Source organism: Heptranchias perlo, chromosome 5 (assembly GCF_035084215.1).
Source record: "Heptranchias perlo isolate sHepPer1 chromosome 5, sHepPer1.hap1, whole genome shotgun sequence".
Classification (NCBI taxonomy): Eukaryota; Metazoa; Chordata; class Chondrichthyes; order Hexanchiformes; family Hexanchidae; genus Heptranchias; species Heptranchias perlo.
The window spans coordinates 74134576-74154939 of NC_090329.1; the positions used below are offsets into that span (position 1 = coordinate 74134576).

The 20364-nt window shown below is 43.0% G+C and overlaps 1 protein-coding gene across 4 annotated transcripts in view; it reads left to right on the forward strand.

Moving 5' to 3' along the window:
* Positions 1 to 20364, forward strand: part of tbc1d32 (TBC1 domain family, member 32) — a 252709-nt gene that overhangs the window by 93470 nt on the left and 138875 nt on the right. For all 4 annotated transcript variants that reach the window (XR_010962915.1, XM_067984665.1, XM_067984664.1 and 1 more), the window contains exons 14-17: positions 8010 to 8102; positions 8458 to 8600; positions 10058 to 10185; positions 11792 to 11993. Coding sequence is in view for 3 of the 4 variants with exons in the window: in XM_067984665.1 (XP_067840766.1) it covers positions 8010 to 8102; positions 8458 to 8600; positions 10058 to 10185; positions 11792 to 11993 (566 nt within the window). In the remaining variant the exon portion in view is untranslated. The remainder of the gene's footprint in view (positions 1 to 8009; positions 8103 to 8457; positions 8601 to 10057; positions 10186 to 11791; positions 11994 to 20364) is intronic.

Genomic DNA, 20364 nt, shown 5'->3' on the forward strand with positions numbered 1-20364 from the left:
TCAAACAGGACGCAAGGTTGTGAACAGTCAGATTCAGCCGGAGATAATGGCTGGGGAGGAGTAATCGAATTAGTGGCAAGGGTACGGCGATTGTGCGGGGTTAAGTGTATTCACGCAAGTTTTTTTTAAAAAAGCAGAAATATAAGATGATTGAAATACTAATTGGCTAGGCATTGAAGTTGCTTCCCCAAACACTGTGAATAATAATCTGGCAGAATATAGAAAGTTCAGAGGGGAAGTGAAAAAGGAAATAAGAGGGGCAAAGAAAGAGTATGAGAATAGACTGGCGGCCAACATAAAAGGGAATCCAAAAGTCTTCTACAGGCATGTAAACAGTAAACAGGTGGTAAGAGGAGGGGTGGGGCCGATTAGTGACCATAAAGGAGATCTACTCATGGAGGCAGAGGGGATGGCCGAGGTACTAAATGAGTACTTTGCATCTGTCTTTACCAAGGAAGAAGATGCTGCCAGAGTCTCAGTAAAGGAAGATATAGTTGAGATACTGGATGGGCTAAAAATTGATAAAGAGGAGGTACTTGAAAAGCTAGCTGTACTTAAAGTAGATAAGTCACCCGGTTCGGATGGGATGCATCCTAGATTGTTGAGGGAAGTAAGGGCAGAAATTGTGGAGGTACTGGCCATAATCTTCCAAACATCCATAGATACGGGGGTGGTGCCAGAGGACTGGAGAATTGCAAATGTTAGACCCTTGTTCAAAAAAGGGTGTAAGGATAAACCCAGCAACTACAGGCCAGTCAATTTAACCTCGGTGATGGGGAAACTTTTAGAAACGATAATCCAGGATAGAATTAACAGTCACTTAGATGAATCTTGATTGATTAGGGAAAGCCAGCACGGATTTGTTAAAGGCAAATCGTGTTTAACTAACCTGATAGAGTTTTTTGATGAGGTAATAGAGAAAATAGATGAGGGCAATGCAGTTGATGTGGTGTATATGGACTTTCAAAAGGCGTTTGATAAAGTACTGCATGGTAGGCTTATCATCAAGATTGCAGCCCATGGAATAAAGGGGGCAGTAGCAACATGGATACAGAATTGGCTAAGGGATAGGAAACAGAGAGTAGTGGTGATGGGTTGTTTTTCGGACTGGAGGGAGCTGTACAGTGGTGTTCCCCAGAGGTCAATGTTGGGACCACTGCTTTTCTTGATATATATTAATGACTTGGACTTAGGTGTACAGGGCACAATTTCAAAATTTGCAGATGACAAAAAACTTGGAAGGGTAGTAAACAATGAGGAGGATAGTGATAGACTTCAAGAGGATATAGACAGGCTGGTGGCATGGGCGGACACATGGCAGGTGAAATTTAACGCAGAAAAATGCGAAGTGATACATTTCGGTAGGAAGAACAAGGAGAGACAATATAAACTAGAGGGCACAACTCTAAAAGAGGTAAAGGAACAGAGAGATCTAGAGGTATATGTGCACAAATCATTGAAGATGGCAGAGCAGGTTGAGAAAGCGGTTAAAAAGCATACGGGATCCTGGGCTTTATAAACAGAAACATGGGGTCGATTTTAGCACCCGCGATCGGGTGCGTTCCTGGCGGTGGGGTCTCCGAAAATCGGGGATTCCTGGGGCGGGGCGGGAGCCCGGCTCCAACCCGCCCACTTCCGGGTTTCCCACAGACGTGCTGACGTGCGCGCGCAGCCCCCGCATGTGGGACTCCCGCCGGCAATTAAGGCCAGTGGGGTGCCACTTAAAGTATGTATTTTGGTATTTCAGGTCATTTACAGACCTGATTAACAAGATATTTTAGGAGGGTTGGGATTTTACAAACAACTGGGACTGTTTCCCGTACTGGGGGAAACACTCCCAGTTCAAATGGACATGTTGCAGTCATCAGCCTGTGGCAGCTGCAAAGGTCCATTTGACAGGTGGGTGGGGGAGACCCTCACTCATTGCAGGAGGCCACTCTGTCACTTTGGACAAAGTTTGGCCTCCACCACCCTCCTCCTAACAATAAAATTCACCAACTTGCACACTTACACTGGTGTCCAGACACATGTACCTACCTTGCGGACCCCCTCAGATGTACATCTTCCAGATGGGGGCCGCCGTAGCTGCAGTCATGACCTCCTTGGAGTGCGAACAGCATCACCAGCCTCGCCGTCCACCTCTGACACGTGGAGCTCCACAACAGAGTGCTGTGACACATCCACCTGCACAGCAGGAGGGAGGGCTACCGCAGAGGGAGATGCGTCGCAGAGGGCACTACCCTCGCTACAGGGTCCACAAACCGAGGCTCAGCTTCCTGGACCTCTCTGAGCAGCAGTGCACACGGAGGCTCAGAGTCACTCGACATGTAGTCGTGGACATCTGCAGGCTTCTTCATGCCGAGCTGCTCCTGGCTGGCCCGAGCACCATCTTCTTACCTGTCGCTGTCAAAGTCACCACTGCCCTCAACAACTTCTCCTCCGCATCCTTCCAGGGTGCCACCGGGGACATCGACGACGTCTCTCAGTCGTCTGCACAAAAGAGCCCTGCAAATACACCTACACTCACTCTGCAGTGACACAATGGGTGGCATCAGTTGTGGGTCCTCATTGTGATCCTCAGAAAAGGGCATTATTGCACAAATCAGACAAGATTCACAAATACGTGGCAGTAGGAACATAGGAACATAGGAATATAGGAACAGCAGTAGGCCATTCAGCCCCTCATGCCTGCTCCGCCATTTGATAAGATCGTGGCTGATCTGTGATCAAGCTCCATATACCTGCATTTGGCCCATATCCCTTAATAACTTTGGTTGCCAAAAAGCTATCTATCTCAAATTTAAATTTAGCAATTGAGCTAGTATCAATTGCCGTTTGCGGAAGAGTTCCAAACTTCTACCACCCTTTGTGTGTAGAAATGTTTTCTGATCTCACTCCTGAAACGTCTTGCCAATAGTGGTGCCAATATAATATGTAATGTGAGTTGGTCAGAAATTAAATATAAGTAAAAACCATGACAAACCCTCAAACACCCTTGTGCATCCCCTTCATGCTCACGACACGTTTGCCTTACGCTGCCTACTGCACATATGTGATGCATGCCCTGTGGCTGCAGCACAGGTAGTGGCAGGTTGAGTGAGGCTGACTGTGAAAGAGATGCATGAGAGGGTGAGTATGAGATAGAGCCATGAGATTGTATGAGGATTGGGTTGAGTGGCAGTGGCGGGATGAGTACTGGCGAGGTGAATAAGTGCAGGTAAGATGAGGAGGAGGTTTGAGTGGGTGTGAGGGGTGATGTGACAGAGTAGTGTTGGCAGTGCAGAAGGAGGTGTGGGGTGGGGGCGGTGATGTGGCAGACGGAGTGTAGGGGAATGAGTAAGTGTACTCACTTTGGCTGACCTACTGAGGTCATTGCAGCGCCTCCTGCACTGTATGCAGGTGGGCGATATGTTGGTGGTGCAGGTGACCTCCTCTGCCACCTCAAGCCAGGCCTTCTTGGTGGCAGAGGCAGGCCGCTTCCTCCCGCCTGCCAGGGAGAAGATCTCTGTCCTCCCCCTCCTCCTCACCCCATGTATTGATACCTGGAGTGAGCCTCATTGAACCTGGAAGCAGCCTTCCCCCTGGCTGCTCCATGCTGTAATTTTTCCTATTTCTTGCAGCATCAGTCAGTGGAGGACTGCCTCTTTAAATAGAGCTCCTCCAGCTGACAGACCTTTCTGCGCATGCGCAGTCCGCTCGCCGCGCAGCTCAGCAGCGGGGAACCCGGAAGACCAGGTAAGTGGATCCAATTTGCCTGCGATTGTGTTCGGGGCAGACTGATTTCACTGGGCGCATTACCCACGCGCCCAATTGCCCCCCTGCCGCGAACCCGCCGCCCTGGTAATATCGGGCCCATGGGGTACAAAAGTATGGAAGTCACGATGAACCTTTATAAAACGATGGTTCAGCCACAACTGGAGTACTGTGTCCAGTTCTGGGCACCGCACTTCAGGAAAGATATTAAGGCCTTAGAGAGGGTGCAAAAGAGATTTACTGGAATGATTCCAGGGATGAAGGGACTATAGTTATGTGGATAGACTGGAGAAGCTGGGGTTGTTCTCCTTGGAACAGAGACAGTTGCAAGGAGATTTGATAGAGGTATTCAAAATCATGAAGAGTAGATAGAGAGAAACTGTTCCCATTGGCGGAAGGGTGAAGGAACAAAGGACATAGATTTAAGGTGATTGGTTCTTTTGCCAAAGTGGACATGAGGAAAAACTTTTATACAGCGAGTGGTTAGGATATGGAATGCACTGCCCGAGGGGGTGGTGGGGGCAGATTCAATCATGGCCTTCAGAAGGGAACTGAATAAGTACTTGAAAGGAAAAAACTTGCAGGGCTACGGGGAAAGGGCGGGGGAGTGGGACTGACTGGATTGCTCACGCATAGAGCCGGCGTGGACTCAATGGGCCGAATGTCCTCTTTCCGTGCTGTAACCTTTCTGTGATTCTATGATAAGGAATTTGTTAATCTGTTTCAGTAATTGATAAAAACTTCACAGCCACCACATTGGGAGATCCCTGGTCCCGGGTGCTCGCGGGTGATGTTTGGCATAGGTCCTCCCCTTGGGCTATGAGCACAGGGCGATAAAAATTGAGATAGAAACATTACTCTGTCATTGTGGCTTTAAAGCAGAAAATTGTGAGGGCGAGTTTTAGCATGGCTTAAAATGTTTTCTATGCTTCCCATCTCTCCCATTTTCTCGCATTTTTCTTAGGTTTCCCAGTGTCTTAGGTATTCACATGGCCCTTGTTTCATTAATGTCTTTCATTTGTTTAATGCTTCTTTTTCTTATTTCACTGAAATGAGCCATTACATCATCCAGCAATCATTCAACTGATAATTTCTCTTTGTGTTTGTTTGTTTCCCTCCCCTTTTCTGTTTTACTCATTTCATTAATGTGCCTGACCATCTCTCACTTTTCTGAAGAAGAGCACCAACCCGAAACATCCACTGTCTGTCCTTTCCACAGATGTTGATTGGCCTGCTGCATGTTTCCATCTTACTATGTTTTTGTTTCTGGAATATATGGTGTGTTTTTTGCTGTGCAGTCAAGGAGAAAAATGTTTTACTTGTATAAAATATAGTGCAAGGTAACTTTTTCAAATCAAAAAATATTGCAGATTTAATGGGTTTGAAAGAGTGTTTTTGACGTTTTTAGTTAGATTTGCAGAAAATCAGTCATGCTTGGCATATCTTTATGGACATGCCCCTAAAGGTGTTTGGGTTGAGGTACTGCATCTCAGTACACCAGCCCACATACTTTCCACGCCAGAGCTCCATTACCATGGGAAGCTTTGCTGTCTAGGTATGAATCAAAAAATCATGTTAGTATCAGTAAGCACCTGTTCAGTGAACCTGACTGAAAGTGCTCCAGGGCATAGAAATGTGTTAAGAAGTAAAAGACAGCAGCATCAAAACAATTACTCCCTAACAAAGCACATAAAGGTCTGAGCTCAAACTGGACATTATTATAGCTGACACCTCAGAAGTAGATATATTTCAGCAATGACATGCTGCTATTCTGTCAAATTTGTCCAAGTCTAAGCACAAAGCGAATGTTTTGAGCACTGAAGCTTTCTTTTTGTCTTGCATTCCTAAATGGCCAGATTGGAAAAATATTAGAGATAAAAAAAAACTTTAAAGGGAATAATGAAAGATGATTTTGTAGCCAGGCATCAACAGAGTAAGAAGTTAGCCAAAAGAAGTGAAACTTTGATACATACCACAATGAAAATATATTCCATTTTATTTTAAATTAAAATCAACAATTTTGCCAATTGATTACCAGAAAAAAGTAACTGTTAATATTAACTATGTAAAATATCTTGTTTATCTCCCCATTTCTCTTTCCTTTCCTCTCCTGCAGATGAATGTTGCTGTGACATCGTTATCAATTAACTGAATGATTTGAATCCCATATTATGTTAAAACACTGCAGTTCTTTTGCCTATCTGTAAAAATAATTAAGTACATCTGATATCTTAATTACGTACATAAATAATTAGCTCATAAAATGTTTTTATTTTGGACATTAGGTTCCCAGAAATTCTGATGTGTTAGAAATAATGGCCTAATTTTTCTCATTGTAACGCTGTTGGAAGCCATTTAAAATGAATGGCTTTCCATTGTCGTTACGATCAGAAAACCTGGATAAATGTGTTTGATTTTAAAAAAACTTTTGATTTTTTTTAAACTGTTTCTTTTCTCTTAACCTGAGAAACAGTATTTTTCACAACTGATGCATAGATATTTAGGTTCAAAATCCAAGCATTGCTAAGTAGATGTGTTATGGAAAATTTATAAAAAGTAGCGTCTTGTATTATGAAGTGTGTTGGAACGATATGGGATTGAAAAGAGAGGCAGTACTGAGGATAAATGTGTTTTAATATGTTAGAAAAGCCCAGGGCTGAACATAAACGATAAATGGTGTGTTTCTAATTTAGTAGTGACCTGTCCGAAAATTTTGTAATAGGCTAATGATTTTGTGTTAGTAAATGTCGCCTATTTGAAAGTAACATTATGGTTAAGAGCAGCTTTAAACAGTACCACTAACATCCCCTTGTATAGAGTCTTTACAGTCGTGGAACGTCCCAAGGTGCTTTACAACGGTGATGGAGGGTGAAATCAGACACCAAACAAGTGTTAAGGGGGTGATCAAAGGCACGATTGAAGAAATAGGTTTTGAGTTGAATTGAGACTGTACATCGTTGACACACAGGCGAGTTGAGAATATTCAAACCCATTCCACTGCCATAAGCACGGCAGAGAGCAGGACTTCTGCTATGCACTGATCTCTACTTCTGACTGTGCCGCAGTATTCGGGGTCAAGACAGGATGAGGCATTTTAAATACTGCTGGTGGGCACCTGCATCATTATGCATGTGAACTTTGTCACCTGCTGGGGAGGGGGTAGTGGGCAGGAAGATCAGGTGCTGGATGGCTACATGGAGATATCACTGATGGGCTCATACCAAAAGATGGTGCTATGCAGATAATCGGCCCACTTTACAAGAGTAAAAAAAGTGTAAAACTCAATTCTGGGGTCTTCCAGGCCATAACTGTGGCACAGAGACCTCGATGGGTCTGTTCCAAAGACCTGGGCTTCCAGATCGCGGGGTGCTCAGCAAGCAGGAGCCTTAAGGATTCCAGGGAGGGGGGAGGCCATTATGTCAGGCCTCCATCCGATATCATGGGCCGCCTTTGGAGTGGATTGAACTTTTGCCAACCCATGCCCCAGTAGGAATTCATGATTATTTGGGGAGGGAGAATGGGGGAAGAGACCTGGCTTTTCTGAGTTCTGTCTAATTTTCCATCCTCACTAGCCTCTTCTACTCCTTTTACCCCTGTATTGTGCACCAGGCCCTGAGGAAATTTTGGGCTGCTATCTTTTTTTGCATCCTTGCAGTTGTCTCTGCAGTGGCTAGGGAGAAGCAAAAATAAAGATAACTTCTAATTACTGCCTTAATACAGCATTGTTTTCCCTCTGAAATGGATAGGAAGTGAGCCTGATAAGCTGAATTGTAACAATGCCATGATAACATCACAACATAAAATACTACATTCAAGACTTTTCTAGGCAGCAGCAGCCTCCTTCTTTATCAAAGGGAGTTTAATGGAACAATTTAGTAGCTGTAATCAGGAAAAGAAAGGCTTTACATTCCTCTTCAGCTTTCATTTTGCTTCGTGCAGACTGCTTTACATTATAGCCTACGAATATGTTACTTCAGCCCATTTACCAGTGACACTTTTGTTAGTAAAATTTGATTTTGGCCTCTGAAATTGCATACCTCATCAGAGTCTGAGATTGTATTGACTTAAATACCATTCTGAGGCACAAATTAAACAAAGAGCCATGTGCTCCAGGTAAGGCTCCAATTAACAACATTCTATGCACTTTTTATGATAGATATCTCATTTATAATGAACTAAGGAATGAAGCCAAGAGCCATGTATTCAATCAAATTAATAATTATAAACTGACAGATCATTTGTTTTTTTTAAATTAGAACCAGTATCTCTGATGGATTTATTAGTACTGTTAATCCGCATGATGTACCAGCACCCAAACTCAGCACAGAATGGAAATGTTACAGAAACAGGTAATAACCAACCACTATGATATCTTCTTTACAAAAGGTCCGTACAGTCAAAAAGAAAAAGACTGCAACTGAAAATTGGAAATAAAAATAGAAAATGTTAGAAATCCACATGGGGCCTGTCAGTATTGGAAAAGAGAAGATATTTTAATGTTTTCGGTAACAATTCTGACAGAGGATCTCTACATCAAATGACAAGTTCATCACATTGATAGAAATCCATTTGCTAGAACTTTGTTAGAAATGACAACCTATTTCTTCCAATTTCAAATGCTACTGGGCCTGCTGTGGTTTTCCATCAAATTTTTAAAAGTCTGCAGTTGTTAAATTCAATATGTATCAAACATTTTTCTTTCAGAATCCTATGCCCCTGCAAATCTTGTGATGGAAGTATTGCGCATGTTATGTGGCCGAAAGGAATGTGCTACCGAATGCCTCTACAGAAGCATCGTTATTGATTCCCTTCTCTTTCCAATATCCACATTGCTAAAAGGAAAACAGGTGGGGTAATTTCAACAAATTTAATCAGTGCTTTTGCTTAGGAGCTTAGTTATAAGTATAACTTTTTCACTTATTATTTTAACTTGCATGTAGCCTGCACATTTTCAGACTAAGAGAAAGGCACTAAAATATTTTAAATTTTCAGGGGCTAAACGGCCTACTCCGTTTCCAATATGGCAAGCAGGAAGTGCGCACACATTTCTGGGCGGAAGTGCACCTACCACCATGTTGGATAAAGTCGATTCGCTGCTGGCAGGAGTGCCCGTTGGGAACATATTAAGTGCAGAAAATTTTATTTAAAGTGGGGTTCAGCTTGTCTTAGTGAATTCGTTTTCGAGTTTTGAATGCCCCTGCACTTAACTTGCCATGTGCTGAACTCGTACAACACGAGGCACTAATCAGTAAGAAGGCCGCAATACTTAATTGAATGTGGAGTTGAGAGGATCAGGAATACTCCTCCCAACCCCACATTAAAAGAGCGCTGGCCACTTCTCCCCCCGCCGCCAGCCACCGATTGCCACTCCTGGCCATCGTTACCTCCCCCACCATCAGCAACCCCCTCTGGCTTCTGACTGCCCCCTTGCCCCCCTCGGCCACCAGTCGCTCCGGCCCAAGGCCTGATCACCCACTCTACCTCACTTGCCTGAGGGCCGCTGCAATGCCAGCAGTGGCCCGATCTTCGCTGATGATTCGCCTGCAGCTCTGTGCAGCTTGCTGGCTACAGGGAAATTAGGTCTGAGGTGTCTCTAGCCTCACCATTCAGGCACGGGGATTGCACCCTGGCGCGCCCGAATTTCTAGGCTTATTGCAGCGAGGTCGGTATCTTTCGATATCGGTAAGGTATGTAATATTTTTAGTTCTAGTCAGTCATGATATAATGCTACAGTAAATTTGCTGTATTACAGAGGAGCATCCAATACAGAGTATAATACCCAAAAATGGTTTCCTTTATTTATATTTAATTTTGAAATAGAGGAATCCTGCTTGGTGCTGCGGTTTTCACTTCTGAGATGTGAAACCAATGGGATGAATGTTTCCTGTTTTTATCAGCTGTCAGAATCCTTTGTGAAAGGTGTTTAGGAAATTGCAACATAGTTCCATGCAGGTATGAGTATGGACAGCATAAAATTACCTGTAATTTGGTCAGTAATCTCACTAGATGCCACAAGAATAGCTCATGTAAGAAATGGAAAGTTACATCCACTCATATTATGTCAAACATGGCATTCCCAGCACTTGCATCCCTCATCTTGATAAGCACAGCAATTCAGTTATAAAAAGTCACAAAATGTTAGAGCAATATTTTCTTGGAAACAACACTTGGGAAAAAAATGTGTGAAAATGCTACACCAGTTTTTGTAAGATTAATTTTAATTTTGCGTTATCTTTTATTTATTTTGCTGTGAAAAGTGCAACAGTAGGAATGATTTTAATGTTGATTTATTTGTATTGAATAGGTGATAGTTCCCTGTAATGAAACAGTGCTGATAAACACAGCAGATATTTTGGCAAGGATAGCCTCTACAGACCGAGGGCTTAAACTGCTCCTTTTTGGTGAAAATAACAAAATTGCTGCAAGGAACTGGTAAGAACATACATAAAGCTGAGAGAAAATACAAATAGCATAATTAACCTGTGGTTAAAATATGTGCCTATTATCTCATGGACACAAATTCAAATTATCTTCTGACAGCTAAACTTCACAAGTGAAATTAGTCATGTGCTTTCAATCTAGTTCCTAAAAGACTGTAATCCTTCTTTAGATTTCTCCCATTTATTCTTGCCATTCATTTTAAACAAATAGAACATGTAGCTATGTGATACTCGTCGCCTTGCATGTAGCTTGGTGTCATCTGCAATTTTTAATATATAATCTGTACCCTCCTTCATGCCATTTGTATGAATAGTGGGAACTGAAGGATACCCAGAAAAATTCCCTGCAGAACTCTGCTGTTACCTTCCCCCAAGCAGAGTTTCCCTGTTCATCATTACATTATGCTTTCTATTGCTAAGTTAGTTTTCAGTCGAGGTAGTTAATTTGCCATTAATTCCATGAATTTAAATCTTCCTTAAAAGCTTCACAAGTAGAATATTAGGGAATGCCTTCTCAAAATTGTGTGGACCTATCAGTGACAGCCTAGGAATCGTACCAGGATGTCTTGGGTAATCTCAATTCAGTCAACCCTCTAAAGTCCTCCTCACCAACATTTGGTGGCTGGTGCGTAAATTGGGAGAACTGCCCCACAGATTATTCAAGCAACAACCTGACATACTCATTCACACAGAATTATATTTACCAGCCAACATCCCAGACTCCTCCATCACCGTCCATAGGTATGACCTGTCGCACTGGTAGGGTAGACCCACCAGCTGTGGGAGAACAGTAACATACAGTCATATGGGAGTGGCTGTGGGAGTCCTCAACATTTGACTCTGAACCCAAGGTCAAGGAAACCTGATCATCACCCATCTTTCCCCCTCAACTGAAGGATCATTACTACTCCATGTTGAACATTATTTGGAGGAAGTTCTGAGGAAAGCAGGGGCATAGAATGTACTCTGAGTGGAGGTCTTCAATATCTATCACCAAAAGCAGAATTGGCAGTATCAACGAGTTAGCCAAGCCCTGAAGGACATAGCTGCCACCACACAGTCCTTATGAAGACAAAGTCTTGTCATCACTATAAAGACATCCTCTATCGTATATTGTGGCACTACCACCGTGCTAAGTGGGCAAGGACAGATCGAGCATTCCAAAACTGGGCATCCATGAGGTGCTCTGGGCTATCAGCTTTAGCAGAATTGTATACCTCCGTATCTGTAACTAATGGCCCAGCACTTCCTCACTTTCTAATCACTATCAAGCCAGGAGACTAACCCTGGTTCAATGCAGAGTGTGAAAGGGCATGCCAGGAGTAGCACCAGGCATACATTAGAATGAGGTAGAAACCTAGTGAAGCTACTACACAGGGTTACCTGCGAAACACGAAAAGCAGCAGACTATATATACAGAGCTATGCGATCCCATAACCAGTGCATTAGAGCAAAACTCTGTAGCCCTACCACATCCAGTCAAGAATGGTGGTGGGCAAGCAGGCAACCAACAGAGGTTTAAGTTAATAACGCTTAACAAATTAAAAGATTAATTTTGAATAAGCCGTGTATCATAAGAGTTTTTTTTATCTTGCCAGTCTGTCTGCTGCACAAGTCATTGCTGAGTTTACCAAAAGGTTACTTGATGGGGAGCTTCCTACTTTAGCTTCAACTGAACCATCCTCAGCTCTGAAGGGGGCTTTCATTTTTGTCTGTCGTCAGATGTACAATACCTGTGAGGGTCTAGAGGTACTGATGCCTTATGGTTTACATGAATCCATCTCCAAAGCGTGGAAAAAGGTAACGATTAATGGCTGCACCTTACCTGGTTATGTTTTTTTTATTATTATTATGTCTAGGCCTTTTGGAAAACAGTAATGAAGAATTATGATTACTCTTTTTCACTTCATATTTTTTATTTTGTTTTGTTTAAACTGTGTTTAGACATTGTGGGAAAACTGGGATAAGCTACTGATCAGACTGTGGGAACTGAATTAACTTCAGTAGGTAGTCATTAAGCCAGGATTCTTTGGCATGTCATTCCCAACTCTGTGCACTATTTTTATTCTTCTGTGTGCTGGTTAATGCATTTGGAACAAAAACTTCCTGCAGGAGCTATAATAAAGTTGTGAACTAGCTAAGCTAAACAGGTTAACAACTTGTTAAAATAGCACACAGAAAAAAATGATGCAAGTGTATTATCCAGTGTGCCAAAATGGTGCAGAGGAACTCCAACCCCATATGTCTAATGGCCTTTTTTTTATTAAGTTGTTTGCAAAGTTTGTATTATCGCACCTTCTGTCTTGTCTATTGGTTGCAACAGTACAAAAGCCACTTCTGCAATTTTTACACCGGGTAAATGATAAAATATCTATATCTTACTTAAAATCTTATGCCTGCATGCAATTCTGTCTATAAAATCTTACTTCCTGTTGTCACTCTGACACACTTTTGTGTCAACTTTCTGCCATTATAAATTCCAATATTTTCCTATGTAAACTCATCACCCAGCAATTGCACAATCTGGACTTTTCCCCACAAATTGTTCGAAATACATCATTTTTTTCTCAGCAATTGAGATCTCTACTATCCAAAATAAGGTTTAAACAAAATAAAGAATTTTAAAAAATTACATATTTCATAATAACTTGATTACATTTATTATTTGTTTCTTTTCATTTTAATACCTTCATTTTTTTTTTATTTGAAGACCCTGGCCTCTCCTAAAAGCCTGGGCTTGGACTTGATATTTTTATCCAGAGTTGTGGCACTTTGAAATAGGATTGTGCAGTTTGAACGTGCGCAGTGTGCCTAATTTCCCAGGATGCATCAGTACTGTTCAGTCAGCTATAACGATGAAATATTTTCCTTTAGCTTCTACCACCTTCTGCTTGGTTGTTTTACAAACCATTTGAAAAGCTGGAGGTCAAATTTCAAAATCTTTATTGAGGGAAAGTTTAAATTGAGTTTTTTAAACTCATTGATTTGCTGGAGTGCCCTGGCATATGAGTTTAAGACTCTGGTGGTGCTCACTGCTGTCGGTCTTTACTTAATTTGCTGGTACCCACTATTATTATGAATTTGTTGATTGAATGCTTCGTGCCGCTCCATTAATTTATTTTACTAGTGTCTCTACTGAGCTTTGCTGTAATATTCAGCAGTATCATTTTGATGTCAGTGAGTTGTGAAGCATGCAGATTGTGTTGGTATTTGTGAATTCAATATTTCTGTTGCTATTGTATGGTGTCAAAAAAATATTTGGCTCTAACTTAGGTTCTCACTTTATTCTGTTTCTTTTTAATCTTCATGTTATTGTTGTAGCATTTTCTGTTATCCACTGTTTTAGGGTGTATGGTCATTATATTGTCTGTGAACATTGAGCTAAAATGTTTCCATACTGTACAGGTCTTGATTCCCCTTGTACAGTGCTACATCCAATTAACTAGTACATCATTAAAAATGTTTCATATGTGTGCAATTCTGTACACAAAACTTATTTCCTATTTTCATAATTTTTGGAGATAAGAACATAAGCAATAGGAGCAGGAATAGGCCATACGACCCCTCGAGCCTACTCCGCCATTCATTCAGATCGTGGCTGATCTTCAAACTCAACTCCACTTTCCTGTCCGATCCCCATATCCCTTGATTCACATTGAGTCCAAAAATCTATTGATCTCAGCCTTGAATATGCTCAACGACTCAGCATCCGCAGCCCTCTGGGGTAGAGAATTCCAAAGATTCACAACCCTCCGCATGAAGAAATTGTTCCTCATCTCAGTCTTAAATGGCCGACCCCATATCCTGAGAACATGCTGTCTAGTTCTAGACTTCCAGCCAGGGGAAACAACCTCTCAACATCTATCCCGTTAAGCCCCCTCAGAATCTTATATGTTTCAATGAGATCACCTCTCATTCTTCTAAACTCCAGAGAGAATATGCCCATTCTACTCAACCTCTCCTCACAGGCCAACCCTCTCATCCCAGGAATTAATCTGATGAAACTTTGTTGCACCACCTCTAAGGCAAGTATATCCTTCCTTAGATAAGGAGACCAAAACTGTACACAGCATTCCAGGTGAGGTCTCACCAAAGTCCTGAACAATTGTAGTAAGACTTCCTTACTATTGTACTCCAACCCCCTTACAATGAAGGCCAACATGCCATTTGCTTTCCTAATTGCCTGCTGAACCTGCATGTTAACTTTTTGTGTTTCTTGTACCACCCAAGTCTCTCTGGACACCAACATTTAATAGTTTCTCACCATTTAAAAAATATTCTGTTTTTCTATTCTTCCTACCAAAGTGAATAACCACATATTTTCCCACATTATAGTCCATCTGCCACCTTCTTGCCCACTCACTTAACCTGTCTATATCCTGCTTTTACATCAACATTTTATAATGGTGCTTCCCCAAGTAAACAGTTGTCATGATTTGTCGATCAACAAATCGAATCAAAGTGTTTTTTGAAAAGTTTTTGGCAACTATTTTTTCTTAGTAACTGAAATTTCTATTCTCCAAAATAAGGTTTTAAACAAAATTCAAAAAGTCTAAAATTGCTTATTGCACAATATCATGATTAAGTTTATCTATTGAATACTTTTATTTAAGTTTCTACTTAAAGGCCTCAGCCTTTCTCAAAAAGATGGGCTTGAATTTGATATGTTTTGCCCAGAGTGGGGATTCTATTTATTGAGGCAGATCCTACAGTCTGAGCATATGAGAAATTTCTCATGATGCATCAGTAGGATTTAACCTAGTTATGGAATGCTTCTCTTAGTTTCTGCTAAAATTTGTTTGGTTGTTTTTAAAAATTATTTGTAGAAAAGCTAAGGGTAAAATTTCAAAATCTTTATTCAGGTAAAATTTATGTTGTGTCGCTTTTTAAATAGGGAGTCTGTATATGTCTTTGAGAGAGGGAAACAGAAAAAAAGCAAACCATGTTGATTGAATACCTCTTATAGTTTTGGTTGATGTTCGAATTATAAACACACTTGAGAAAAATAGATGCGAAGCACATGCACAAGCACACACAGACTTTCCTTATCCTAATTTGATTCTTCTTTAAAGTTTAATTTTGAAAGCAAACCGAAAGCCTATAATGATCATTTGACTATTACCTGTGTTTTGTTGGTAGAAATGTAAACATTTTGTGTTTTGCAGATATCGCTAATTAGAAAGTAAGAGATGAGAGAGACAATGGGGGTAATTTTAACCTAACCCGCCCACCAGGAAACTGACTGGATCAGATCGGCCAATGAAAAATAAAATCAGGCAGCATGTAAAGGGGGTGGTCAATCCGATCCTGTCAGTTTCCCGCCATGCGGATTAGGATTAAATTATCCCCAGTATCTTGTGATTCTAATTCCTTTCCTATTTTCAAAGAAACAAATGAGTTAAATTTTGATAGCAAATAAAGTTTCTGATTCTCACCTACACTTTACTAATAGTTTAAAATGTACACATTCCAATTGCTGACACGTGTGTTACCTAGAGTTACATAGCGTCTGCAGCACTGAAACAGGCATTCAGCTCATCAGTGTGTGAGTAAGATGAAACGGAAAAAAGGGGCGTATGACAGGTGTCAGGTTACTAACACAAGTGAGAACCAGGCAGAATATAGAAAGTTCAGAGGGGAAGTGAAAAAGGAAATAAGAGGGGCAAAGAGCGAGTATGAGAATAGACTAGCGGCCAACATAAAAGGGAATCCTAAAGCCTTCTACAGGCATGTAAACAGTAAACGGGTATAAGGAATCTTACAACACCAGGTTATAGTCCAACTGTTTTATTTGAAAATCACAAGCTTTCGGAGGCTTTCTCCTTCATCAGGTGAGCGAGTGTGGGATTCCATGGAAGGTTGCCGCATTTATAGTCAGAGAACAATACCTGGTGATTACAGATAATCTTTCCAACTGCCCGTTGTCAAGGCAATCAAAGTGTTCAGACAGAGTGATGTTACCTACAGGACCACCGAATACACAAACGGCCAGAACACAAAACAGAGAGAGAGAGGGAGAGAAACATCCGAAAGGAAGAGAAAGACAGAGAATGACCCGTTGTGTTAAAAACAGATAACTTTTTTTCGCTGGTGGGGTTACGTGTAGCGTGACATGAACCCAAGATCCCGGTTGAGGCCGTCCTCATGGGTGCGGAACTTGGCTATCAATTTCTGTTCGACGATTTTGCGTTGTCGTGTGTCTCGAAGGCCGCCTTGGAGAACGCTTACCCGAAGATCGGTGGCTGAATGTCCTTGACTGCTGAAGTGTTCCCCGACTGGGAGGGAACCCTCCTGTCTGGCGATTGTTGCGCGGTGTCCGTTCATCCGTTGTCACAGTGTCTGCATGGTCTTGCCAATGTACCATGCTCCGGGGCATCTTTTCCTGCAATGTATGAGGTAGACAACGTTGGCCGAGTCACAGGAGTATGAACCATGTACCTGGTGGGTGGTGTCCTCTCGTGTGATGGTGGTGTCTGTGTCGATGATCTGGCATGTCTTGCAGAGGTTACCGTGGCAGGGTTGTGTGGTGTCGTGGACGCTGTTCTCCTGAAAACTGGGTAATTTGCTGCGAACGATGGTCTGTTTGAGGTTGGGTGGCTGTTTGAAGGCAAGTAGTGGAGGTGTGGGGATGGCCATAGCGAGGTGTTCGTCGTCATCAATGACATGTTGAAGGCTGCGGAGAACATGGCGCAGTTTCTCCGCTCCGGGGAAGTACTGGACGACGAAGGGTACTCTGTTGGTTGCGTCCCGTGTTAGTCTTCTGAGGAGGTCTATGCGATTTTTCACTGTGGCCCGTCGGAACTGTCGATCGACGAGTCGAGCATCATATCCCGTTCTTACGAGGGCGTCTTTCAGCGTCTGTAGGTGTCCATCGCGTTCCTCCTCGTCTGAGCAGATCCTGTGTATTCGCAGGGCCTGTCCATAGGGGATGGCCTCTTTGACGTGGTTAGGGTGGGAGCTGGAAAAGTGGAGCATCGTGAGGTTGTCCGTGGGCTTGCGGTAGAGTGAGGTGCTGAGGTGCCCGTCTTTGATGGAGATTCGTGTGTCCAAGAAAGAAACCGATTCTGAGGAGTAGTCCATGGTGAGCTTGATGGTGGGATGGAACTTGTTGATGTTACCGTGTAGTCTCTTCAGTGATTCTTCGCCATGGGTCCATAGGAAGAAAATGTCTTCGATGTATCTGGTGTATAGCGTTGGTTGGAGGTCCTGTGCAGTGAAGAAGTCCTGCTCGAACTTGTGCATGAAAATGTTGGCGTATTGGGGTGCGAATTTGGTCGCAATTGTTCCGTGTGTTTGGGTAAAGAACTGGTTGTCGAAGGTGAAGACATTGTGATCCAGGATGAAACGGATGAGTTGTAGGATGGCGTAAACAGGTAGTAAGAAAAGTGGTGGAGCCAATTCGTGACCATAACGGAAATGGCTGGAGTCATACCCAGCACAAAGGAAGATGGTAGTGGTTGTTGGAGGCCAATCATCTCAGCCCCAGGACATTGCTGCAGGAGTTCCTCAGGGCAGTGTCCTAGGCCCAACCATCTTCAGCTGCTTCATCAATGACCTTCCCTCCATCATAATGTCAGAAATGGGGATGTTCGCTAATGATCGCACAGTGTTCAGTTCCATTCGCAACCCCTCATAATGAAGCAGTCCGTGTCCGCAGGCAGCAAGACCTGGACAATATCCAGGCTTGGGCTCATAAGTGGCAAGTAACATTCGCGCCAGACAAGTGCCAGGCAATGACCATCTCCAACAAGAGAGAATCTAACCACCCCCCCTTGACATTCAACGGCATTACCATCGCTGAATCTCCCACCATTAACATCCTGGGGGTCACCGTTGACCAGAAACTTAACTGGACCAGCCACATAAATACTGCAGCTACAAGAGCAGGTCAGAGGCTGGGTATTCTGCGGCGAGTGACTCACCACTTGACCCCCCCCAAAGTCTTTCCACCATCTTCAAGGTACAAGTCAGGAGCGAGATGAAATACTCTCCACTTGCCTAGATGAGGTGGAGCTCCAACAACACTCAAGAAGCTCGACACCATCCAGGACAAAGCAGCCGCTTGATTGTTTCCCCATCCACCACCATAAACATTCACTCCCTTCACCACCGGTTCACCGTGGCTACAGGATGCACTGCAGCAACTTGCCAAGGCTTCTTCGACAGCAACTCCGAAACCCGCGACCTCTACCAGCTAGAACAAAACCACCTACACGTTCCCCACCAAGTCACGCACCATCCCGACTTGGAAATATATCGCCGTTCCTTCAATGTTGCTGGGTAAAAATCCTGGAACTCCCTACCTAACTCCCTCCCTGTGGGAGAACCTTCACCACACTGACTGCAGCGGTTCAAGAAGGTGGCTCACCACCACCTTCTCAAGGGCAATTAGGAATGGGCAATAAATGCTGGTCTTACCAGCGACGCCCACATCCCACGAAGGAATAAAAAAAAAATCTACTCATGGAGGCAGAGGAGATGGCCGAGGTACTAAATGAGTACTTTGCATCTGTGTTTATGAAGGAAGAAGATGCTGCCACAGTCTCAGTAAAGGAAGATATAGTTGAGGTACTGGATGGGCTAAAAATTGATAAAGAAGAGGCACTTGAAAGGCTAGCTGTACTTAAAGTAGATAAGTCATCCGTTCCGGATGGGGTGCATCCTTGGTTGCTGAGGGAAGTAAGGGTGGAAATTGCGGAGGCACTGGCCATAATCATCCAGACATCCGTAGATACGAGGATGGTGCCAGAGGACTGGAGAATTGTAAATGTTACACCTTTGTTCAAAAAAGGGTGTACGGATAAACCCAGCAATATAGGCCAGTCAGTTTAACCTCATTGGGGGGGAACTTTTAGAAACGATAATCCGGGCCAGAATTAACAGTCATTTGAACGAGTGTGGATTGATTAGGGAAAGCCAGCATGGATTTATTAACTGCAAATTGTGTTTAACTAACCTGGTAGAGACTTTTGATGAGGTAACAGAGAGGGTAGATGAGGGCAATGCAGTTGATGTGTATATGGACTTTCAAAAGGCGTTTGATAAAGTGCCATATGGTAGGCTTATTATCAAGATTGCGGCCCATGGAGTAAAGGGGGCCGTAGCAACATGGATACAGAATTGGCCAAGGGACAGGAAACAGAGAGCAGTGGTGAATGGTTGTTTTTCGGACTGGAGGGAGGTGTGCAATGGTGTTCCCTAGAGGTCGGTGCTGGGACCATTGCTATTTTTGATGTGTATTAATGACTTGGACTTGGGTGTACCGGGCACAATTTCAAAATTTGCAGATGACACAAAACTTGGAAAGGTGAGGAGGATAGTGATAGACTTCAAGAGGATATAGGCAGCCTGGTGGCATGGACGGACACGTGACAGGTGAAATTTAACGCAGAAAAATGCAAAGTGATACATTTAGGAAGGAAGAACGAGGAGAGGCAATATAAACTAGAGGGCACAATTCTAAAAAGGGTATAGGAACAGAGAGATCTGGGAGTGTATGTGCACAAATCATTGAAGGTGGCAGGGCAGGTTGAGAAAGCGAATAAAAAAGCACACGGAATCCTGGGCTTTATAAATAGAGGCATAGAGTATAAAAGTATGGAAGTCATGATGAACCTTTATAAAACACTGGTTCGCCCATAACTGGAGTATTGTGTCCAGTTCTGGACACCGTACTTCAGGAAAGATGCGAAGACCTTAGAGAGGGTGCAGAAGAGATTTACTAGAATGATTTCAGGGATGAGGGACTTTAGTTACGTGGATAGACTTGAGAAGCTGGGGTTTGGAACAGAGACGATTGTGAGGAGATTTGATAGAGGTATTCAAAATCATGAAGGGTTTAGACAGAGTAGATAGAGAGAAACTGTTCCCATTGGTGGAAGGGTCAAGGACCAAAGGACATAGATTTAAGCTGATTGGCAAAAGAACCAAAGGTGACATGTTGAAAAACTTTCTTACAGTGGTTAGGATCTGGAATTCTCTACCAGAGGGGGTGGCGGAGGCAGTTTCAGTCATGGCCTTCAAAAGGGAACCGGATAAGTACTTGACAGTAAAAAATTTGCAGGGCTACGGGGATAGGGCGGGGGAGTGGGACTAGCTGGATTGTTCTTGCATAGAGCCGGCATGGACTTGATGGACCGATTGGCCTCTTTCCATGTGTGATTCTATGATC